Source organism: Chelonoidis abingdonii, chromosome 17 (genome assembly GCF_003597395.2).
Source record: "Chelonoidis abingdonii isolate Lonesome George chromosome 17, CheloAbing_2.0, whole genome shotgun sequence".
Taxonomy (NCBI): domain Eukaryota; kingdom Metazoa; phylum Chordata; order Testudines; family Testudinidae; genus Chelonoidis; species Chelonoidis abingdonii.
In genome coordinates this window covers 9,032,696-9,057,960 of record NC_133785.1, presented here as the reverse complement: position 1 = coordinate 9,057,960, position 25,265 = coordinate 9,032,696, and the positions used below count along the sequence as shown (strand labels likewise).

The window sequence follows — 25,265 nt, the reverse complement described above, 5'->3', positions numbered from 1 at the left end:
AAGTGCGCTGTAGCTCACGAAAGCTCATGCTGAAATAAATTTGTTAGTCTCTAAGGTGCCACAAGTAGTCTTGTTCTTTTTGCGGATACAGACTAACAAGGCTGCTACTCTGAAAACTGGTAGACTTAAGTGCCTCCCTTCATCTCCAGCTCACAAACACCTCCAGTGGTGGCAGTGGGAGATTCGTAGGCTATGTCTACACCACCACAGTAAGTCAACCTACGCTACACCACTCCAGCTACGTGAATAACTTGACATACCTTAGGTCCAGTTACCACAGAATTGTTCAGGGTAAGAGTACAGGGGTTGACTGCAGAGTGATCTGCTGTCAGTCGAGCAGGTCTTCACTAGACCTGCTAATTGACTGCTGGTGGATTGATCTCATAGCCTTGATTGCCATTGTAGGGTAGATATAGCCTTCGACACTTGGTGAAAAACAAGATGGAGTTCATCTTCTTCACTTCTCCTGCAGACCTACATGTGGAGACTTCACGCAGTGGCAAACGAGTCCATTGGCCACCTGATTGATTGTCCCCTCTAGACTTTCTTTAGCCAGGCCTCTATGATTCCCCTTTGTCTTCTAATCTTAAAACTTGAGCTGGTGCCATGGAACTCTGGTTGGCACTTGACCCTTTTTTCCTCCCCCCTCCATGGCACAGAAATGCCCGCTGAGAGGAACCCCTCCAGCCCCTCCTTCTCAAGGCCTCTGCTCAGCTGAAAAGCCTCTTTGCCGTTCTAGCTCCTCTTCCACCAGCTCTCTATGGTTCTGCTATATAGCGCAGAACCCAGAAGGGGTTAGGGAGTCGCTCAGCTCTTCGTCCGCCAGGTCTCTATGTTCTCAGGGGGAGTCCAGAAGCGGTGATGGGGCCGCTCTAGCTGGTTTCCTGTGCTACGCCTGCGGCCTAGCCATCCCCATCCGGGTCCTTGTGACGGGCGCATGCGCACTGCTGGCTCAGTTGGTGGCGCTGTAGTAGCTGGGCGACAAGATGGCGGCTGAGGGGCTGGAGGCGGCGGGCAGCACAAGCTGTGGCGGAGCCGGGACCGAGAGGGCCCTCGGCGGGGGAAACGAGGGCGGCGAGAGCAGTCTGGACATTGGTGGTGAGAGCGGGAAAGGGGGGCTGCGAGCGGTCCCCGGCCATGTTGCTCTCCGGGGGTGGGGGAGAGACGCGGGCTCCCCGGGGCGGGGGGAGGGAGTTCCTTTGCACGGTGACCCTGGGGCGTGGGAGGAATGACCCGGCGGGGGGGGATCCCCTTGGCGTGCAGGGAGAACTGGAAGAGAGATGGTCCCCGGGGACTCTCCCGGAGGGAGGTGGAGCTCTTGGTGTGGGGATGGTGGAAGGAGGGAAACTTTCGAGAAGAGCGAGTGTGTCTCTCTCCCCCCCCCCCCCCCCCCGGGGACGGGGAAGAGGAGGGCCAGGAGTCTGGCTGGCGCATGGTTCCCCCAGGCGGTGATGGGGTCTCTCGGGGGCTAGGGGAGAGAAGTGCTCCGAGAGGAGAGCGCCTCCTGTGGATTGGGGGAGGAGGGATTCTTCCAGGGGATTCCCCTGGGAAATCAGCTCTGAGATAGGACCTTGGTAGAGAAAACTGCTGGAACTGAGAAAGAACATCTCTCTGCAGTGGGATCCATGGTGTTGTTGCTAAGAGGGGAAATGGTTCAGAGGAGAAGAGAAAGGATGAGGTGCTTCGTGGGCGGAGGAGGGACACCCGAAAAGGGATGTCTGTTTTGGAATGATTTCTGATGTATGGCTGTCTCTGGGGAGGTGGAGGGTTTGGTAGTTTGTCTCTGGACACTTGTCTCTTGCTGGTCCACCTCTATCAGCCGGATTAGTCTGAACTGTTAACTTGTTGTGGGATAAATTTGTTGGCAGTCTGGCTACACACCAGGGAAACTGGAGTTGGTTCGTTTCTGGGTTGCATGTAAATAGTGGACCTGTGTATTGTTCTGTTGGAGGCCATGGGACTGATTCATTCACCTTCTTTGTCTGATACTATGAAATGGCAATGCTTAATGGTTAGAGACTCCTGGGTTCTATTCCTGGCTCTGGAGAGGATCTAGGAGAGAGAGCAGGGGAAGCCAGGATCCCTGAATTGTATTCTCAGCTCTGGGATGAGGAGTGAATCCTGGTAGTGAGTGCAGGAAATTGGGAGCCTGGTCTCTTGAGTTCTACTCCTAGATCTCTCCTACCTCCATTTGTGGTGTAGAGCATATTGCTTCACTTTTGTGTCTCTTTCCCCACCATCTGTTACACTGCAGTTGATTTTGCCGTCTGGGGCACCTTTTGCAGTATTCACACACAATTTTTTAATTCTGCACTGATGACCCAGACAGTGACATGCACCAAATTTAAGGCAGAGAGGCCTAGGTTTTCATGCAGATACTTTACATGTGAGTAGTTTTTTCTTCCTGCCATGGTCTGCCTGGAAATTCATTGCTTAGTTTATAAAGTGTGTTCTAAGTGGGAAAGACTCATTAGCTAGCTTTGTTGACATAGATGGACTTCAGCGAAGATATTTGGTGGGATACTTGCATGAAGATGACTCACTTTCTAAACTGCTGTAGTATGTTGGGTACTTACTGAAGCAGGGGCATTTGACATCTTTGGTGCTTTGTCACAGAGCAAAAGCTTGGCTCTTAAAAATGTAACCCATTTAGGTTCTGCCTTACTCACAGGTGTGGGGATAGGCTCAAAACTTTAAAATTAGTTACTGTTCGGAGGGCTGTGATATCCAGGTTTGAGTTGAGTCCATTTCCCAGAGAGGCGAAGGACTTCATGAACCATGGAGACTGAACATGTTTGGAGCTAGCACCTCTGTGTAAGGGCTGAAGTATGTTGATAGGGTGAGGCAGCTTGCCCTGCCACAGCCCCTGGTGACACGTGATCTGTGGAGAATTGGAGAACTTAAGCTATGTCTTTGCTACAGACTTCTGCTGGCACAGCTCTGTTGATCAGGGGTTATGAAGAGGTGCAGTCCCCAAAGGACCTGGCTGCAGATGGCAGAACTCCTATACTGGCAAAACAGTGCTTTACCTTGTATAGGGTAATGGTTTTTGTTTGGGGATTTGAAATAAGCTAGACCATAACAGTGCAGCTTTGCTGGCCTAAGCTGCATCCACACTAGGAGCCCTTTGTTGGCATAGTATACTGGGAAAATGTTCCTAGGGTCTTAGTCTCCAGGATTGTCAAGCTAGCACCTTTCACTGGAACTAATATTTGCAACAAAATGTAGGAAAAGCTAATTGGAAAAATTAGAATCCTAGGAGTTGCCAAACTGTTTCAGAGCAGTGACTCGTCCAGTATTATGTCTCTGATACTGATCATTACCAGCTGTTCCAGAGGAAGATGCAAGAAATTGTATAGAAGGCAATTGAGGAACAGAACAAAGCAGTTTGGTTTGCATCTTCACCATGCTACTCATAACCTTCCTCATCCATCCTCCCCTTCTATATAACACTCTAGGTATACATTCCTAGGGTAGGAATGTTGAACAGGTGGAACTCAAGAAACCTGGATTCAGTTCCTCCTGCAGTCACAAACTTGTGTGATCTAGAGCAAGTCACTTAATAGAACCTGTTCCTAAGTAAAATGGGGATAATTAGTTTCTTACCTCACATAGGTGTTGTGAAAGATAAAAAGCCTCTATTAATGATTGAGATGCTTAGATACTATTGTGATGAGGACCATATAAGTACATAGAACTCTTGTGTCCCCACCTCATAATCTTACCTACCCATCCTTAGTCTAATGCTCTGGGGAACAGCTGTTTCTTTCTTAACCACATTACTTGCTCCCGTATCGGTACAAATAAGAGAGTGAAGTAGTTTCCAACACCAAAGAAATGTTACATTCCTTCCCAGTTTACTCAAGAGCTGTAGTTTGCATGTTAATTTTCTTTGCAAAATATTGCCTTGTTGTAAGGTGTGTGTTAATTGCAGAATGACTCTCCTTTCCAGTAATCTGTGTTGTGAAGTTAATGATGAAGAAAATATGCCAGATCATTTTGGAGTCAGCCTCCTCATCTCCCTCTTCCCAAATGTAGGATTGCTTTCTGCAATATATTCTCCAGGGCTTTGACCATTCAGTTTCAGTGGCTCAAGCAATGATACTTTTACCACTGATTCTTTTACAGTCTGATATTTCTCCTCATTAGGAGATAATTCTAGATATTCAGGTATATACCCTGAAATTTTTGCTTTGTTCAGTTCTGTCCTGATTTTCCTATTTAGATCCCTTTGGGCCCTCTGTAGTCCTTCTCACATAAGACAACTGCTGACTGCCTCAGATGAGAAAGAAACTTACCCTGTGGGCAGGTTATTATATAATTATCCACTGCAGGGGTTTCTTGCATTTCCCCCTCAATCATCCTGTAGTGTTTGGAGACAGGATATCAATCTAGGTCTGGTCTGATTCTTACTTTGGTGTTTACACCTCTCAGAACTATCAGATTATCAGATATCATGGGAATGGACATGATATATGAACCGAAACAAGATTGAGGAGGCTTGTCTTGTTTTTTATTTTATCTGCTCCAAGATAAAAGCAGAATTAAAGGGGCACACACTTTGGCTTCTGTTCTTTACCCAGTATGTTGACACATACTGGGTAATGAATGTTTGTCAGGGAATGTTGACACAACTGATATAGTATATCACTGGTGCATATGCTTAAAAGATGGTAATCATTGGCAGCAAGACAGAGAAACCCAAGATAGATCCCTCACCTCCTCACTGATCTTGATGCTGTAGGTCCTAACCAAGACTTGCTTCCAGACCTGCCAAGTGACATCGGTAAGCAGGAAGACACCAAAGCAGTGCAAGGGTGCAATGGAGTTAATGCTGAAGCCGGCGTGTCAAGGCTCAAGGACCCTTATGCAAGTGAAGAGAACTGTCAATATCCTGCCCCCGAGGAGAAACACGCAGCAGTGGCTACCCCTGTGGCAACAGAAGAAGCCTCCCTCTCATACCCTCTGGAGTTTGAGAAGTACTGGAAAGCAGCTCATGAGAATCCTCATGACTTCACGGCATGGACCGAACTGCTGCAGTATGTGGAACAAGAGGTAGGGAGTGAATTCTCTTGGTGCAAATAGCAAAATTAACAGTGGCGCAGGTGCCACCAGCTTGTGAAATTTATACTTCTACAAACAAGTAGCAACTCCTTTAATTTAGAAAAAAGGAATGAGTTGTCTAATAGTTAGAGAGGGTCCTGTTTGGAGAGGATTCTGGGATCTGTTTACAGCTTTGGGAGAAGAGTCGGGTCCAATGGTTAAAATAGTGTGGAGGGTGGGAGTAAGGGACTGCTGTATTCTATTCCCAGTTTTCAGAGGGGAGTGAGATTGAATGGTTAGCGCAGCAGATAACTGAGGGACAGGACTCCTAGGTTCTGTTCCCAACTCTGCCACTAACTTTTGTGACAGTTCAGTTGTCTCTTTTCCCATTTGTAAGATGTCTCTTATGTGCAGTGCATATTGCTTCACCCTAATTACAAGCCATCTTAAGGTCTGACAAATTCAGCCCTGCCACAAACAGATGCAACTTCATTCAAGTCTCTGATATTGCACCTGGTTTGTCAAGAGCTAGATTTGTTCTAGTGCCTTTGATTAATTTTAATGGGCTAATTCTTAAATAGGTATTGCGAGTTTCAGTACTAATTAATGAGAGATTTAATGCAAGGCCCTCGCAGATCTTCAGATGAAAGATCAAATTGCTGCCTGAAAGAGCATTATACAAGAGATAATTTGTAAGAGCCTAAGACTCAATGCAAATTGATAGAGTTTCCCTTTGAAAGTGGTGTGGCAACATAGTATTTAGACACCCACAGCTTATTATATTGTAGACCTAAATTAGAGTTTGTCAAGTGCTAAGTAAGAGCAACATGTTCTTGTTTGAAAACTTTCAGTCAAAACTGTTTTTCAATGGAAACTGGGGTTTTGATTAAATGAAACTTTTTGATAAAAGTGTCTATCTATGGAAATTATTTTTTTGTCCCCCCCCAAAAAACAACAACCCACAACCCCCAAAATCACCAGCCCTGCTTGAAAACCAGAAATCTTTCAGTTGAAAACCCAAGTATTTAATTTCTGAAGTGCACCTGCAGTACCTCATGGAAGTTGTAGTTCAGAGATGGACAATATCTTCAGTGAGTCACCGCATTAATGCATCGGCCATGATGCGCACACAGTGTCCCCTCACAAAGAGGGGGAGACACTCCAGTGCATCATGGGAATTGTAGTCTGACTGAGGGAGCCCGTCTTATGGAGGAGAATGGGAGCATGGGACACCTGAATTACAATTCCCATGAGGTACCACAGTGACATTTCAGAATTGAAACACTTCAATTTTCAGCCAAAAACATGATATTTTGTGTGTGGCGGGGGGACCGTTGTTTTCCTACTAGTTCTATTTGTAAGACTGCTTAGGGGCAGGCAAGGTTTGGTTTCCAGCTCTCCCAATTCCAGGGCTCTTCACACATGCTTATTCCCCTCCTGCTGCCCTCTCTCTGTGCAGAATCACATCTTTGCAGCACGAAAAGCCTTTGACGCATTTTTTGCTCGCTACCCCTACTGCTACGGCTACTGGAAGAAGTATGCGGACATGGAGAGGCGCTTCGATTTCAGCAAGGAGACAGAGGAGGTAGGAGGGAGACTTATTTGGCATTTCTTTGTGCTGTGCTACAGCAGCCCTTCCAAGATTGATTACCCCAGTGGCTAACTCCTTGTTGAATGGACCCAGTGCGATAGGGCCAGGAGTTTCTCACAAAGCCTGTGCAAAAGGTCCCCCTTGGTGTCTGTCACAGGTGACTTGGTAATTATATAGCAGGAATGCATTGTTTCAGCCAATAAGCAATTTGAGAGCTCATGGAGGATGGGTGAAGTCCTGGAGGATTGATGAAGGGCAAACATAGCAACTATCTTTAAAAAGGGAGAGAAAGAGGACCTGTGGAATTATAGACCAATCAGCCTAGCTTTGATACCCGAAAAGGTATTGGAACAAATTAAACAATCAGTTTATAAGCACCTAGAAGATAATAGGATGTTAAGTAACAGCCAACATGGATTCCTCAAGAACAAATTATGCCAAAACAAACTAATTTCCTTCTTTGACAAGGTAACTGGCCTAGTGGGTAGGAGAGGAATCGGCAGCTGTGATATGTCTGAACTTTAGTGAGACTTTTGACATATTCCTACATGACAGGTTTCATAGGCAAACCAGAGGAAAATGCTCTACTGTATGGTGGGTGCATAATTGGCTGAAAGACTGTGTCTAGTTTTTGTTCTCAAAGAGTAGTTACAAATGGTTCCCTGTCAAACTGGGAGAGCATATCTAGTGGGGTCCTGCAATATCAGTCCTCGGTCCAGTAGTATTCATTATTTCCATTTATGATTTGGATGATGCAGTGGAGAGTATGTGTATAAAAATTTGTGAATGACACCAAGCTGGGAGGCGTTGCAAGCACTTTGGACAGGATTAGAATTCAAAATGGCCTTGATACATTGGAGAAGTGGTCTGAAATCAATAGGATGAAATTCAAGAAAGGCAACTGTAAAGTACCACACTTAGTAAGGAAAAATCAAATGCACAACTATAACATGGGGAATAACTGGTGAGGCAGAAAAAAACCTTGGGGTTATAGTGGATCACAAATCGAATATGAATCAATAGTGTGATGCTGTGGCAAAAATGGCAAATGTTGTTCTGCGGTGTGTTAACAGGAATGATGTATATAAAATGCAGGAGGTAATTGTTCTGCTATACTCAACACTTATGTGGCCTCAGCTGGGGTACCCTGACTGATTTTTAGCACTACATTTTAAAAAAAGATGTGGCCAAAATGGAGAGAGTCCAGAGGAGAATAACAAAAACAAGAGGTTTAGACAGACATGGCTGAAAATAAAAAGTTAAAAATATTGAGCATGTTTAGTCTAAAGAAGAAAAGACTGAGGAGAGACATAGTCTTCAAATATGTACAAGATTGTTATAAAGAGGAGGGCAGTCAATAGTTTTCCATGTCTGCTGAGGATAGGACAAGAAGTAATTGATTTAGTTTGCAACAAGAGAGCACTAGATATTAAGAAAAACTTTCTAACTCTAAAGATAGTTAAGCTCTGGAACAGATTATGTAGGGAGGTTGTAGAATCTCCATTATTGGAGGTTTTTCGGAGCAGATGAGACCAACATCTGTCAGGGATGGTTGGTGGGGATGGCCTCCTGAATCCTGTCCAGTCCTATTTTTCTATGATTGCCTCCTTTGGTGCTGTGCTGGTTTCCCAGGAGTTGATGGCCAATGGGGTGCTCTTCCCTGGGACTGATCTGGCACACTTCCTGAATTAACTGCACCTCTAACCCTCATCTCCTCAAGGGCATCACACTTAGGTCTCAGGCCTCCAGCAGTCACTTTTCTCAGGGTGGAATACCACAATTCTCTCTCTCCAGACCAAGTCCTTAGGTGCAGACCCCTGCAATTTACTGTGATTGCCTCAGTGGGTCTGTCTTCGGTTACTTGCAGTTCTCAATGACAGAATTATCCTGTCGCCAGCCAGTTTTCATAAGGCAGAGTACCAGTTATTCGCAACAAAAGCTTATATGCACGTCTTGTTTACCAGGTGGTCACCCCTCTTCCATGTGGAGACCATGGTAGGTCTAAAATACTTTGGGTCTTCTCATGTAGTCTGATTCTATTGATAAACATCTCATGCCTGTCAGTTATTGAATGGTTTATGACCATATCTCAGATCAGGGTTGTTATTTTATGCTGCTTCAAGGCTATTCTCTGCTAAGGCCTCTGATCCAGGTCAGAGCAGTCTCTGTGCTTTTTTTCCCTCAAGAGATTGAATCTTCAAAAGATTTTACCTGCTTTGTTTCAGTATTGGGAATTTCAGCTAGGAATGTAATCGCTAATGATCACATACAGCACCTATGAAATCCGTCTAGTCTTTGAATATACTGTAGCATCTTTCACATGGGTCAGATGGGAGGGAGCATTATGAAGCTTTTTGTTGCGGTCATTGTCAGGACTTTTTGCTCTGCAGGTGTTCGAACGAGGGCTGCAGTCCATCCCCCTCAGCATGGACCTCTGGATCCATTACATTTCTTACCTACAGGCCACCTTAGATATGAACCTCCCTGAGTCCATACAGAAGATCCACAGGTACATAACCAGAGCATCAAGGACATAGGACAACACTGTGAAAGGCATTAGGGGAGACCAATATTGGCTGGGTCAGTGAGCTACTAGAAGATCCAAGGATCTTGCTTTCTTTGGGGTGGATGTTTGTATTGCAGTGTTGACTAGAGGTCAACCAAGATCTGTGCCCTGTAATGCTGTGTACTGTACAGATATGTAGGGAGAGAGTGTCTTTGCCCCAAAAATGCACATGGCTTAAATAGACAAGACAAAGGGTGGAGAGGAAACAGAGGGCAAGCAACCTGCCCATGAGATGAGAATAAAACTCAGATCTCCTGAGTGCCAGTCCAGTGCCCCACCCTTTAGATCACGCTGCCATTCTTGTTAATGGATGTTCTTTCTCTCTTACAGTGTGTTTGAGTCAGCCGTGGCTGCCGCAGGAATGGACTTCCGCTCAGACAAACTGTGGGAGATGTACGTGGAGTGGGAGAAAGAACAAGGTGACCTGAAGGCCATCACAGGAATTTATGACCGAGTGCTCGCCACACCAACCCAGCTGTACAGCCACCACTGGGAAAAGTAAGTCTCATTCAGGATGAAACAAGTCCCTGGGTCCCAACAACAACTGCCACAATTAGGCAGTGATGGTTCCCTATTGGTGGTCTTCGCAGAGAGGCTAAGCGTTGACTTGGAGTAGGTCATCTGAAATGACCATCCCTCTTTCCCTAGAGGGGATGTGTTTGCAGGATAGCATAGGAGAAACTTGTATTGCATTGCTTGTACTCTATCTGAGCATAGAAATTAGGCTTAATAAAGGAGTGACTGGTTGAAATTATCTGCTCAGTGTTATACAGGAGGTCAGGCTTCAAAAGAAAGCATAAAAGATCCGGATTAGCAGACATGGAATAATCTGGTCCCCACCTTTAGGCCTCTCCTGATGTCTAATAGTTAGAGATTGGTTTAACACATGAAGCCTGAGGTTTAATATTCCTTCCACAATATTTATTGTCCTTAGTTATTACAACTCTGGATTTTCTTGCTATCCATATAAGTATCCATTCTCTCTTTTAATGTGATGGAGTTTTTGGCCTATTCTGTAGATCGAGAACTACCCTTTTTATGGCTCAGTGTGGAACTTCCTACTGAGGTTAAATTCACACACACAAATTTCTCTTTTGCAACATGTAAATCGTCCGAGATTTTCTGGGACAGCCTCCTCCACGTCTTTCTCCCAAGTTGCCCAGTTCCTAGCTATAGAAGTTGATGGTCATCATTTTTTTGTAAGGCAGATTTTTTTCCCCTTCCTGCAGCATCTGAGTGCCTCACAATCTTTTAATGGCCTCACAATTCATGCCCCCCGAAAGTGAGGTAGGGTTGTGCTGTTATTCCATCCTACAGATGGGGAGCTGAGAGATTAAGCAACTTGCCCAGGTTCACACAGGAAGTCTGAGGGAACAGACAATTGAACCCAGTGTCCTAACCGCTGGACAATCCTTCCTCTCAACCCACTTGCTGCCAATTTGAGTAGTTGAGCTGTGGAACTCTGTGGGAGGATAATGGAGGCAGAGAGCTTACTAAGTCTGGGGAAAGGATTAAACACGCTTAGTGATTCTCCATCTTCCAGGCATGAGCTGATTGCTAACTGGATCAGAGAGAGAGGTGGGGAGTGTAGGTTGTCACATGTATGTACCCATGCAGTGTCGTATCAAACTGTTATGCATTAAGGAGGATTGTCCTCTGGAGCACCCCACACGGTTTATTCCGAGCAAGAGACCACATTGTCCATCTGGTCTGATACAGTGGACACTGGGCTGCTCTGATACAACTGGAGGTGAAGATGAGAGATGCAAGATGGCTCAGTGGTTAGGGTGCTAGTCTGGAACTGGGAGACCTAGTTCAGTGCCCAGCTCTGCCAGCTAGGGTACACGTACCTGAGCTAGCTAGATCCGAGCTAGCTTGAGTAACAGTAGTGAAGCTCTGGCAGCGCGGGTTAGTCCCACCCACCTGGGATCCTGGGTACATACTCAGGTGGCCACCAACCCATGCTTCTGTGACTTCACAGTTGTTACTTGAGCTGGCTTTGCTCTAGCTGGATCACCGCCTGATTGCAGTGTAGACTTCTTCTTAATCTCTCTCTGCCTGAGTTCCCTATCTGTAACATGGGGATAATAGCACTATCTTGCTTCACAGAAGTTTTGCACAGATAAATCCATTAAAAATGGTGAGGTGCTGTGATACTGTGGTAATGGCCTAAGAAAAATGACATAAAAATTGGTGCAGATGCCTCCAAATTAGCTTGCAGTATAAAAGAAGATGGCTGAGTGGGACTCCACTTCAGGCAGACATGTGACCTGATTTGGGTACAGCTGTTCCTCTCTTTTTAACTCTCCTGAGCAGTTTGAATGAGTTGAATGGGTTTAAAAGGCCTCCTCACTCTGACTTGAGTGGGCTTTGGTATCCATCATCAGCTGTTGTTCCTTCCTCCTATGCCTCAGGTTCAAGGAGCATGTGATGAGCAACTCCCTCAAAGACATCCTGTCTGCAGAGGAGCTGCTCTGGTTGCAATCCAAGATCACCACAGACACAGTACAGAAAAGTGTGGAGACAGAGGTGGAGGAGGTTCCACCTGGGGAAGACCTGCCTCCGGGGGTGGAAGTGAAACCAGAAACAGGAGCGGATGCCCAGGTACCACGCTTCTCAGCCTCCTACCCAAATGATGCAGACTTTGACAGTTATTCTGAGCTGACATCTGCTGTCAGGGTGGGTATTGTTGTTGTTTATTATTTGTGTTATGGTAGCACAGAGAGGCCCTGACCAGTGTTGGGGGTGGGGCCTATTCTGCAGGGTGCTGGACAAATGCTTAGTGAAAGAGTCCCTGCCCATTCCTCCCCAAAAAAGAAGTTAGAATCTAAATAGAGAAAGGGTAGAGGGTGAAATGGAGGCAAAGACAGGAGAAGGGACTTTTCCAGAGTGTCACAGCAGTAAATGACAGCCAGGCATAGTAATCCAGTCTATCCTGATGCCCAGTCCAGTGCACTATTCACTCTTGAATAGACCTGGAGAGATTACTGCAGACTTGACTATTCTTCCCCCATCGAGAGCCCGCTCTCTGCTGCATTGCATCTTATAGACTGCCCAGTGCAATCTGAGATTTCCTCCATTTTTGTATACGAAGTCCTGCACAGTTTTCACTTTGGAGTGTTTTCCCATCCTGGAGAACTGCAGGAATTGGTGGTAGTGACCTCAGCGTAGATTGCCAGTGTGAGCCATTGCTTTTGTACCCCAGCATGGTGGAGAGGATTAAGATGTGCAACATATATCCTTGTTACTAAAAATGCCCTGACAGTTCTTGTTAAAGCCACCAGGTGATCCTCCCTCTCCTGGCCATATTCCAACATATTCCAGCTATGTGCTGGCTCCCTGAAATTCCCCCCCTTCCAATTTAATTTGAATTAAGGAGTCTACTTTACTGACTGTCTTAAAGTGTTAGGCAGCATGGTTGTGTTCCACCTCAGGGCAGCCATGTTTAGTGATCCTTTCACACACGACTTCTTAAGATCTAAATGAGATGGAAGATGCTATAGAAACATAAGGTTATCACCATCTCTTTGCTCTCGTTCCTCTTCCAGGGAGACCTGGACCAGGACAAGATCCGGGAGCTTGTTATCTCCATCCGGCAGCAAGTGTACACCCAGAATGAGGCAGAAGTCAGCAAGCGCTGGAACTTTGAGGAAGGGGTAAGTAACCATGGACTCAGCTGTAGGCAAGGCTCCAAGGCATGGACTAGGTGCTTAGCAGCATCCACTGTCTGAGCTGATACCCTAGTCCCTATGTGCAGAAGCCTCAAATTCTGTTTAGTGAAGAGGAAATGACGTGCATTGTTTTGGCAGGTATTCACAGACGTTCTTGTGGATTCTCTGTTTCACACAGGCCATCTCTTATGGAGAGATAGAAAGCCAGAGGGGATGGCTCAGTGCTCTAAGTATTAGGTTAGACCAGGGGTGGGCAAACCTTTTGGGCCGAGGGCCACATTTGGGTGGGAAAATGGTATGCAGAGCTGGGGCAGGGGGTTGGGATGTGGGAGGGAGTGCGGTGTGTAGGAAGGGGCTCAGGGCAAGGGATTGGGGCAGAGGAGGGGACGGGGTCTATGAGGGGGCTCAGGGAAAGGGGTTGAGGTGCAGGAGGGGTACAGAGTGCAGGAGGGGGCTCGGGGAGGGGTGCAGGAGGGGTGTGGGGTGTGGCAGGGGGCTTAGGGCAGGGAGTTGGGGGGGCAAGGTGTAGGAGGGGTTTGGGCTCCAGCTCGGCCCCGCTTACCTAAAGCAGCTCCAGGGTGGCAGGGGCGTGGACTGGGGCCAGGGCAGGCTCCCTGCATGCCTGCCCTGTCCCCGACCCCGGACCGAACCAGGAAGCGCTGCTGCCCCTGGGGGAAAGGGGGCGGGGGCCACGTGCGCTGCCCGTGCTGCGCCTCCAGGTACCTCCCCCGAAGCTCCATTGGCTGCAGTTCCCCATTCCCGGCCAGTGGGGACTGTGGGGGGCGGTGTCTGGAGGCAATGGCAATGCACTGAGCCGTCTGCCACCCCCAACTGTCTCAGAGTAGCGCGGGGCCCACGGTGCCACGGGGGGATATCCCGTGGGCCAGATCCAAAGCCCTGAGGGGCTGGATCCGACCCGCGGGCATAGTTTGCCCACTCCTGAGTTAGACATACCTAGAATTCCTCTGGTGGAATCACTCCTTCATCCTTCTGAAGTAGCAACGCTGAACATGGAGCTGTAGTGGAGGGCTTGTAGTCATGGGGCCTTAACCTGAGTTCCTGTCTTTACATAGACATAAGATTTCACAGCGCTCTTTGTAAGGGAGATATCTTGCCAAAATTTTCTTCCCTTGCTGCTGTGTGCTTGGGGTTTCCCATCTCACCCCCCCAAAGGTGGCTGCATTTGCTGCCTGGGTAGCATTTTGCAAACTATAAGGAGATAGATGAGGGATGTACCATTATGGTGCCCTTCCATCAGCTCCTCCCTGGGTTGAATGCTGCTCTGAATGTCTGCTCTACAATGTAGTATCTTTATTGTAACAGCTAAGGATCCTAATCAGGGCTCCATTGTACAAGGCACTACATGCAATACCTGGCCCTGAGAACTCGCTCTCTAGGTTAGCTCTCCTCCACCATCCTGTGCCTGCTTCCTCTGCAGCCCCCCTCCTATCTGTAATGTGAACCTCTGTTTATTCCTTCCCATCCCAAACATTTTGCAGATCAAGAGGCCATACTTTCATGTCAAGCCGCTGGAACGAGCACAGTTGAAGAACTGGCGTGACTATCTGGACTATGAGATCACCAATGGCTCCCACGAGCGCACCATTGTGCTTTTTGAGCGTTGCGTCATTGCCTGTGCCCTCTACGAGGAGTTCTGGATCAAGGTGAGCCCCTTCTCGCTTCCCCCTCCTCCCTGGGAGTTGCCCCGCATATCTGAATCCTGCTGACTTCACGCTGAAGATGGGCGGTGTTCCTCCCCACACACTCCTCCATCTCTGCTCCTAAGGCAATTAAGAGGATGCTCTAAAAAATCTCCTCAATGGCTATGTGTTGTCTTAGCCCTGGAAGATGGATCTGTTAGTTTACCGTATTTTCTCATTCACAGAAGGCAGGAGATAAGCCAAAGCCTCGTTGCAATCCCACATGTTCAACAATGCCATGACTAGGAGGGTGGATTGGCTTTGGATGGAGGTAGCAGGCCTTGGGAGGATTTGTGTCTCTATTCTGCAGCTGAAAAGAGCAAATTTTAACTTGAATACCCCTGCTGCTTTTTTAAAAAATGGCTGTGGGTAAAGGAGGGAGCATCTGCTAAATCCCCAGGGCATGCTGGCCTACAGGGCTTAGCAAGCCCACCTCTTGGGACAGCACCTCAGAGCTAGAAAAGAGTAATTGGGTGCAGTCTCTTGTTTCACTGGTTTAAAGTAGACTGGCTTCGCCCTCTAGCACTTCGACAGGGTCTAGTAATTCTGCTCCCCTTTAGCCTTGGGCAGAGTCCCCTAGCTCTTGGACTAAGCCAACAGCATCTTGTAGGGGTTGGGGTATTAAATGCCCCCTGGGAATCAGAGAGTTAATTCTGCACCAAGGCATGAGATCCCTCTCCCCACCCTGGCTGTTGCCCACATTACTTGTGCAGTCAGCACGAGTTCAGGTGGTGCTCTCTTACGGATTTCCAAACATTTCATTTATTTTTTTTTATTCTGCATGTATATTGTGGAGCAAAATTCTAACACCCTTCTTTTAAATTCCGTTGCTGCTTTTTATCTGCCCGTGTTTCCTACCTGCCTAAGAGGGTGCAGGAAATTCTGAAGAGAGGTGTGTTAAGCCCCTTAACGTGAGTGCACCATAACCTTCTCAATACAAGCTGATGTAGCAGACTTTCATACATTCTATGCCACAGGAAGTGGGCAACCTTAACGCATCCATGTCCTCTTTGTATCCCCCCAACCCCTTCTAATCTAGTACACGAAATACCTTGAGAACCACACTGTGGCTGGGGCCAGGAGTGTCTTCCAACGAGCTTGTGGCTACCACCTCCCCAGGAAGCCCAACATCCACCTCCTGTGGGCTGCATTTGAAGAGAAGCAAGGTCAGAGGAAACTTACCCTATCTGCACCCCTCTGCTGATTTGCTGGCCTGAGAAGCCCTTGGTTAGCTGGAAGTTGACTTTACTAAGCAGTTCAATAGTGAGGGAGTTTCTCCTTGGCATTTCAGTAAGCCACCCAACCCTGTTTTTGTGTGTTCACAACCAGCCTGCTCAGTAACTCTTATTGAAAGATTTAGCCAGATCTTAAGGGGCAGACATGACTGGTTCAGTACTTAACTCTAAATTAGCTCTTCATGTGCTAGTCTCTCCCAGAGTGCCAGCAGGCAATAGAATCTGAGAATGCTGGGCTAAGATTTTCAAAATCAGTTAGTGAGTTTTGAGTGCCCTGATGTGACACCTGATGTTTTCTTAGAGGTAGAGTGCTTAGCAATTTGAAAATTCAGGATCCTTTAAGATGTCTCAAGTTGAGCAAAATCAGTAGTCATTTCTGTAAATCTTGTGTCTGGCTCACTTTTCTATAAACTCACATGTAAGTTGGGATAGTCCACCTGGGCGCGTGTCTTCAAAACCCCAGCAGAGAAGAGCCACAAAAATTATTTGAGAGTTGGAAAAAATGATTTACAGAGACTTAAGGAGCTCAGTCTCTTCAGCTTATCAAAAAGATCAAGAAGTGATTTAATCATGGTGTATATAAGCACCTTCATGGACGGGGGGAGAGAAATAATGTATACTTAAAGGGCTCTTCAGCCTAGTGGAGAAAGGCAGAACAAGACCCAGTGGCTGGAAGTTAAAGCCAGACCAGTTACAATTAGAAATAAGGCATGTTTTTGACAGGATGATTAATGATCAGAACTCCCTAGGGAAGTGTTGGATTCTCCATCTCTTCAGGTCTTCAAATAAACACTGGATGTCTTCCTGGGAGATACTTCAGTCAATTATAAGTGTGTGTGCTCCACACAGGGGGGTACTGGTTGATTCTCCAGCCTGTATTATACTGGAGGTCAGACTAGATCTAATGGTCTCTTTTGGCCTTAATCTGTGAACTGCTGCCTAGTAAGAAACATACAGAAACCCTTTGCTTTAGCTGTGTCCATGTGTTTAAAACGTGTTCTTGTCAGATTTATACTGATTTCAATTGCAAATATTGGCCTGTACCATGTTTAAATTGCAAAGCCAAGACCATAATGTGTATTCGTGGTGGTGCGCTATTCCCTTCAGTCTTTACAGGCTTAAAGTTAGATGATTTGGAAAATGCCGCTAAACCCTTTAAGCCCCCTAGTGTGGTGAGTTCTTTGCCTTTGAAATGAGTGAGACTCTTGGACAACAGATTTAAAGCAAAATAAATATAGTCTCTAAATTCACTGAACATCGCATGTGCTTGCCATGCTGCCTGCCTTCACTGCCACTGTCACTTCTTTCTCTCTCCCCTCACACATCTGTGCAGGAGACCTGGAGGAGGCACGTCGCATTTTGAAGTCTTATGAGGAGTCCATCCCTGGGCTGGCTATGGTTCGGCTGCGGAGGGTGAGCCTGGAGCGGCGACATGGCAACCTGGAGGCAGCTGAGGCTCTGCTGCAGGAAGCCATACGAGACAATGAGGGGATGCCCCTGGCCTCATTCTATGCCATCAAGCTGGCCCGACAGGTGTTGAAAGTGCAGAAGAATCTAATAAAGGCTCGGAAGGTTCTCATGGAAGCACTAGAGAAAGACCCGGTGAGATTTTTGGGAAGGGGAGGGTGACGTTCCCAAGAAGACAATGCATTAGGGTTTCTTGGTGAAATAGTGTCTCTGTCGAGGAAACAGACGCTGTGGAAGACTGTTCTGCATAATTGCCTATTTTTATTAGTATATTGATTACATCTAGGCTCCAGCAAAGACGGAGGGGGTGCTAGGCACTGCACACAGACCTTGACCAAGATGGGAGGGCCATCTTTCTGTGGTGCTGGGCACTGCACAGGCACCTGCTGAGAGAAAATCCCTGCCCCAGAGAACTCACAGGCTAAGTAGTCAAGCTTAGCGAGGGGTGTCACATTGTCTAGAGTGACTCATGACTGTGAGTGCCAACCTCCAGGCAGACCCCCCACTCTAGTGGTGTTTTCTATGATTTAAATTTCACCGACCCAATAACAAATGTGAACTCGGGAAGGATGCTACCAGAGGAGCACCCCCACCCCCCAGGTGATCATTTTCAGAATTATAAAGTAAAACTTACATATTTTCTTATAGAATGGAAAACAGACATTGCAAGTGAGATTAATGAATGCAGCAATTTACAAGCATTTCATAAAGTCTAAACACTAAATACATTCTTATAAGACTAATACCTGTTTTGAGCAAAACAAACATACAGGTGAACTGGTCTGGTCTCCAGCTATGAGTTTGTTGATTCTTAGCTTATGCCTGCAGCCTGGGCAGGAGCTGGCATCTGTGGTCTGCTAGTGTCACAAGGGGAACTGAGACACTGAGAAAGGAAAGGATGTGCCTGTGGTGGCAGAGCAGGAAATAGTACCCAGGTGTCCTTATTCCCAGTGTTCCAGTCACTAAACCACACTTATGCCTGACTCTTGAAGTGGCCCAGTCAAACGACTTCTAATAGGAGAGCAGTCAGGCTGAGGGTTTATGAGAGTGTGGATGTAGTAAGCAAGGATCAAAGGGCAACAACCAACCATTAGCCATTTTGGCTTCTGTTAGTGACAGGGTCCTGGCTGAATTCCAGGTTAGACCAGTCCATTCCGCCTCTCTGTATCTACTCCCCCCCCACCCCTCCATACTTGTATCTGAGTGGGATTCTTTTGCTGCTTGTACTAAATTGGGGTGTGGTATTTTTGTGTGGGTCAACAGCTATTGCGCTTCAATACAGAGGCAGCTACATTTTAGTAAGGCAGGAGGGAGTCCCATAGGTAAACGATGAAGCACTTCAGGATGAAAGGAGCTGGGGAATTTTTTGAGTGCAGAGGAGACCTCTCCATAATTCCTGGAGCTGAGGGACATGTATCCTTAATTCTAAGAACGAAGACTGAAGCAGGAAGATTTCAACAAGACTTCCCTGGTGCCTTCTGAACATATCTTTTCCACCTGGACCAAGCATCACATCTCTGATCTCTCCCTCTCCCCTATGTCACACAGGAAAATGCGAAGCTCTACGCCAACCTTCTGGAGATAGAGTTCAGCGCTGATGTCCGGCAGAATGAAGGCAACACCATGAACTGCTTTGAGAGAGCCCTGAGCAGTGGCCTCCCTGAGGAGACCAAGATTGTCTTCTCACAGCGCAGAGTGGAGTTCCTTGAGGACTTTGGGTCCAGTATACACAGGTTAGAGAACACCATGTCTGCATGGGGCTGTTTCTGAGACCCTCACCCCTTGGGTACAAAAAGTCAGATAAAATAGTAACTTCTCGCTTAACATTGTAGTTATGTTCTTGAAAAGTGCGACTTTAAGCGAAACGATATTAAGCAAATCCAATTTCCCCATAAGAATTAATGTAAATAGGGGGGTTAGGTTCCAGGGAAATGTGTTTTGCCAGACAAAAGACACACACATGTACAGTGTAAGTTTTAAACAATTTAATACTGGACTCATCAATGATGATTTTGAAGCTTGGTTGAGGTGGCGAAATCAGAGGGTGAAAGAGGGTAGATCATCTGGCTGCTCCTCTTGCTGTTCTTTCCAAAATACCAGTGGGTGTTCAACCCGAGGCACTGCCCCACTCCACCCTTGCTTCACTCTTCCTGCCCCTGCACACACTGCTCCGACCGCATCATGTCCTTGCTCCTTCCCTCCCCCCCCCCAGCCTCCTGAATGTCGCAGGTGCGCGGGGTTCGAGCGGGAGTTGCTGATCCGCAGGGGTGCCAGAGGGCGGGGGGCGTGGAGGGGAGCTGATGGGAGGCTGCTGGCCCACCCTGCTTCCAAGCCCCCACGGCCAAACAAGCAGACATTATGCAACTTTAAACGAGTATGTTCTCTAATAAATCAGTGACGTGACAACATTAACTGGGATGATGTTAAGTGAGGAATTACTGTACCTAACCCTTGTTCAGTGCTTTTAATCAGTAGAGCCCAAAGCTGGCAGGTATAATTATCCCTGTTTTACATATGAGGAAGCTGAGGCATAGATGGTGGAAGTGACTTGCCCAAGGTCACCCAAAAGGCCAGTGGTAGAGTTGGTAATAGAACCAAGGTCTCCTCCATTCCAGTCCAGAGTACTATCCACTAGGCCACACTGTCCCCGTCCCAGTGCCCACAGCGGGGAGTGTTCTCGGGGTTCTCCTTCTCTGGTGAAAGGTACCTGATTGATGGCTCTAGAGAATTAAGCTCTCTATTCTTACACCCAGAATCCTCTAGCCTGGAATTGACTTTGGGTTAATTGCATCCACAAACATCAGATCAGTCGCAGTGTGGCTAACGCCAGCCCCTTGCCCATGAATTACCACTAGGGATCGTAGTTGAGACTTGATAGCCTAATCTTTCATCTTTCAAATCTGCCAACAAGGGAGACGATCATTCCTTCACAGGTTATAAATCTAGAAGGGACCATCAGTCTGACCAGCTGCTCAACAGGCCCGCGGTGGTGGAATGAGTTCAGCAGGAGTAAAATACCCATTCTGTTGGGGACTTGGCTCAAGTGGTTGGAGTTTAGCATGCCACTTCTATTCCCACCTCTGCTAGGGAGCACCAGGGGCCAAACGAAGCTTGGGGCAAAACAAAGCACGTTCAAAGTTAGAGGCACAAAGCTTTCTTCTCACCAGTGCAAACTTTGGTAAAATCACTGAAACACACACAGCAAGTTCTCCTGTTCTTAACCATCTGTCCCCTTCTGTCTTCCCAGCTTGCTGACAGCGTATGATGAACACCAGAAGTTCCTCAAACACCAGATGACCAGGAAAAGAGCCCCTGAAAATGGGTAAGGCACAGATGCTACCAGATTTGAAATACTCTCTCATACATGGGGAAGTGTCATGAACAGAGAGAAGGGTCAGAATATTATATAGAAAGAACTAGCTCGGGGTGGCCAAACTTACTGACCCTCCGAGCCAAATATGACAATCTTCAGAAGTTCGAGCGCCAGGGAATGCCTCTTGGGGCTTCAGCCCCATTCTGGTTGAAGCGCCAAGCCCCGGCAAACTCGTACCACAGTGCTGACGCCCCAAGAACCCCTCCCCGCTGGGCAGAAACCAGAGACGATGCTCCTCCCTGCAGCTCCCATCTGTTTGCTACTGCCTCTCCATATGGAGCTAACACCTGGGACCTGCGGGGAGGGGTTGCTGAGGGTAAGCGGGGGCATGCCTGGGGTGTGTGACTCATGCTGTTGCGGGAGAGGAGGAAGAACCTTTAAATTGTGCCCCCAACTCTCCGCAGGCACCAGTTATCTTTGGCAGAAGCCCCTAGCCCCACCGCCCCACCACAGGGCAAGCTCTCCCCCCAGCCTGGTAGGTGGAGAATGGGGGGGGCGGGAAGTGGGGGGCTCAGTGAGCCACACTTTAACTGTAAAAGAGCCGCGTGCGGCTCGCGAGGTACAGTTTGTCTAGTTCAGGCAAATCTAGGCCAGTCTTGAGGACTGGAGTAATAGAAATGGGATGAAATTTAATAGTACAAAGTACAAGGTTGTGAACTTAGAAACTAATTTCTGCTATAAGCTGGGTGCTCATCAGTTGGAAATGAGGAGGAAAAGATGTCAGTGTATTAGTCAATCACAGCATTACTGAGAGCAACCAAGGTGATGCAGCCATATAAAGGGCAAATGCAATACTATCAGGTGAGAGATTTACAGTAGAGATAGGGAAGTAGTAATGTCATAGGACAAGGCACTTAAGACCTCATCTGGAATACTGTGTACAAAGCTGATCACCTGTGTTCAGGAAAGATGAATCCAAAGTGAAATGTATCCAGAGAAGGGCTCCTAGGATGATGGGAACGAGAACCAGTCTTATGAGCAGAGACTGAAAGAATTGGGCTTGTGTAACGTGGCAAAACGAAGGCTGAGAAGGGATCTGATGGCTCTGTATCAATGCACTGGGAGATAGACCTCAGGGAGGGAAAAGTGCTGTCGAGGCTAAAGGACAATGATAGCACAAGAACAAATGGAGATAAACTGGCCAAGAATAAACTTAGGCTGGAAATTAGAAAGGTACTAAGAATCAGAGGATTGATATTCTAGAACAGTCTCCCAGTAGAGGCAGTGGGGGCAAAGAACCAAACTAATTAGAAGATGGACCTTGATAAGTTTATAAACAGGATTGTAACATAAGGTTGCCCGTGATAGCATGGATTGGATTTGACACAGGAGGCTCCTTCCAGTCTTGATTGCTTTATGGTGCACCAGAGCTGTCAGTATCTGAACTTGAATGCCATCCTGCTCAGTTAAGACTCCTGTTTGTCAATTGTTGTATGCAGACTAAGCAGCATTTTTGATGATTGACATCCTCACTGAAGTAATGCTCATCCCAGAGGGCAGACAAGGATGTGCTGTGTACCATACTAGGTTTCCTCTCTCTGATTCCAGACCCCTCCAGGTCCCGTGCTATTAACTGAGTTACTGATTGCATTTTAATTTTTTTCCCAGCTGCACTGATGAACCAGAAGACAAAAAGCTGAGAGCTGAGGACTCTCCTGGAATAGTCAACCCTACTGCAGGCATCCCACCACTGATGGGTACAGATCTGAGTGCCAGTCCAGCAGCCGCTTATAACTACAGTAACTGGTATCAGGTCAGCAGTGTGGCACTAATGCGGTTTTCTGAGCCCTCTATGCTAATGCATCTGGCAGGATTGAGATAAGCGTGTGACATGTTTCCATGTCCATTCCCTGTTATAGCAGAACAGCAGCTCTGCTATAGTTCAAGTTGCGAGTTGCTTAACGGTTAAGATGATTGCTATAAAAGTTGCAGGTTGATTCAGATTGTCTTGAACTTGCTGTGTCTCATAGGGATGTGAGATAGGGTTAGTGGGTCAAATTTGGATGTTGAACAGTGGAGAGGTAGGCTGTATTGCAGAGGTGCTGAGAGATTATTTAAAAAAACAAAACAAAAAGAGGAAATTAAATGCCTGAAAATGTCAAGGTTGCCTTAGTGGTGTCTTGTGACCTTCCAGAATTTGGAGAATGGCTAAGTTTAAACCACAGAACACCAGGTAATGAAGATGTAAGGTATATCCCCTGTCTTTTCCCACAAAGCAACCATAACTCTTTCCTCTTTTGAGCAATGCTCTACCATGCCAATAACACCCATATTAGCACTCTCCCTTCACAGATGCTACAGAGCACATGAGCACTGTAGGACCCAGTCTGACACCACCTTTTTGCTAAGGCAATCCTTGCATTTGGTCAAGTGTGGTGAACAAGAGGTACTTACACTGAAACACAACCTACTCCACGCAAACCACTTCAGACTTGCTAAATGTTACCTCCCCTTCACTCGTGCCATGAGGATTCCTTCTGAGACATTGCCTTCATTTATCCCTCACAAAGCCTTAGAGACTACAGACTACCAACAAAATCCCTATGGCAAAAAGACACCCTTGTGTACCTCTGTTGACACAACCTGCAGAACTGAGCACTGAAAAGAGGCATACTTAATCCCTCAAGGTACTGCGCACCTCTCATATCACAGTAACAGGTCTGCAAAGATGCTCCAACCAATCCCTTCGCCATTCAGCTACATCTAACACTGAACGCAGGTGATGTGCATACAGATGAATGCTGGAATTTGGATTTCTGGAAAACACTGGCACTTTCTCTTAGAACGTACTTGTATCTACTTATTGTAAATTCATAGCTTTTAAGACAAGCAATGAAAATTGGATTTTCTAGTCTGACCACCTGTACAAACAAGGCAGAGAATTTCACCCACTTACCTCTATATTGAGCCCAATAACTTGTGATTGACTAAAGCATCCAGTCTGGATTTGAAGACATGAAGAGATGGAAAATCCACCATATCTTTGTAATTTTATTCTTCACCACTGCCCTTACTGATCCATTCCTAGGAGCTATTGCCAGCTGCGGGGTAGTGGGCAGAGTTAAGTTTGCATTGAAGAGGTAGTATGTGCCTTAGTTCTGTATTTTTTGGGTTTAAAAGGTTTTTGGTTAGTCACTTGCACATTCTGGAAGAGCACGAGGCAGGGCTGGGCAACCTGAACTGTGTGTTAACAAAGTTCTGAGGTCTTTAATAAAGAAGAGAGTATGGTCTGGTAATCGGATCAAAGGGCTGGGGTTCAGGATTCCTGGGTTCTATTCCTAGCTTGGAGAGTTTTCTGGTGGCTAGCAGAGGGACTGAGTGTTAGCGCTCCTGTGTTCTAGTCCCAGTTCTGGAAGGGGAATGAGCTTTTGTGGCTAGAACAGGAACCCAGGGCTCTAAGGTTTTATTCCCACCTCTAACACTGACTCACTGACCTTGGGCAAGTTATTTGCCCTGTTCCCACCCATTTTATTTGCCTATGGGATTTGCTCTACAACTACACATTCTTAACCTTCATAAGATGTAAACCTCCCTTTTCCAGCCCCAATAATTGATCCAGCATGGCAGACTCTTCACTTTCTTATCCTCATCCAGTGTTACTGTGAGCTGTTTAAGTGGTCATATTGAACTCCAGAGGTGGATGAAGTGCTTCCTTTATGTATAGTGTTTGGATCCTTTGGGTTAAGGGTGCTATAGAAGTTTAATTCTTTATGGTGGTCTTGCTGTCAAAGGAATTTCCTTAATGCTGGGGGAGAAGTTAGTCTCATGCTTCGCCCCACTCTGACAATAACTATGCTTTCTCTTCTGTTTCAAATGTAGAACTACGGCGTCTACGGGTATCAAAATCCATGGAACTACAGCCAATATTACTCTCAGAGCTGAAGGTGACACAGTGTGAGATGCATGACCAGTTCAAAAGATCAAGGAGTAGCTACTTTACACTTGCTTCCAAGAAAACAAGAAGTGAAAGGAAAGTGGCTGTTGACTCTCTTTGTAAGAGAGGGAAACTGAACTGCCTTGTTAAAAAGCCCCATTTCTCCTTTCATTGCAGTGAGCTGCCCTAACTCCTTCCTTAACCCACATTATGAACCAGGTTAGATCATATCTAGCCTTCACCTCCAGTGGCAACCACAGAGTGGTCACTGCCTCTTTGCACTGAACTGATCTCTTTTCGCTGGAAATGTCTAAGAATCCCTTCCTGTATACAGTGAACTCAAACTGGCCTCACTGCAGACACAATGGGGATCCAAAAGCTGAACTCATTTGGCAGCAGCAGCAACAAAGGAACAATCCCTTATTGGAGCTCATAGAGCAGAACTTTTGTTTTTGTTTTTTTAATTAACTTTATTGCAACAGTCACCCAGGGAAGGGTCATTTTGTAAACTTTTCCTGTACATTTCATGTGGTAAAAATAAATGTGCAATTAATCAGACCTTGTTCTTCAGCGTAGCAGAGGATGGAGTTTTATTCACTTTCACATGGATGTCATAGTATAGCTCCCTCTCTTGGCAAAAAGCATTGTGCTAATAGGACATTACATGGACACTTCTCCCTTCTCTGGATGAGGTGTAATATGGAGGTTACTGGAACCTTGTTGTGTCCCTTGCTGCTGCTGCTTA

At 46.6% G+C, this 25,265-nt stretch overlaps 2 protein-coding genes across 3 annotated transcripts in view; both read left to right on the top strand.

Annotated features, from left to right (window-relative positions):
* The window catches only part of FAU (FAU ubiquitin like and ribosomal protein S30 fusion), a 140,551-nt gene that overhangs the window by 106,181 nt on the left and 9,105 nt on the right, over positions 1-25,265 (top strand). The gene's annotated exons all lie outside the window — the stretch shown is intronic.
* On the top strand, positions 938-25,078 carry LOC116838854 (pre-mRNA-processing factor 39-like). Of its 2 annotated transcripts, none has more exons than XM_032804388.2 (14): positions 938-1,098; positions 4,745-5,055; positions 6,503-6,628; positions 9,025-9,143; positions 9,531-9,698; positions 11,615-11,804; positions 12,749-12,856; positions 14,371-14,535; positions 15,611-15,737; positions 17,140-17,408; positions 18,822-19,006; positions 20,521-20,595; positions 22,255-22,399; positions 24,466-25,078. In XM_032804388.2, exons 1-14 carry the CDS (start codon positions 987-989, stop codon positions 24,526-24,528), a joined length of 2,163 nt encoding a protein of 720 aa, XP_032660279.1. In that variant the 5' UTR covers positions 938-986; the 3' UTR covers positions 24,529-25,078. The 2 variants fall into 2 exon arrangements, with proteins under 2 accessions (XP_032660279.1, XP_032660278.1); XM_032804387.2 differs by having other exon boundaries at positions 959-1,098; positions 11,615-11,879.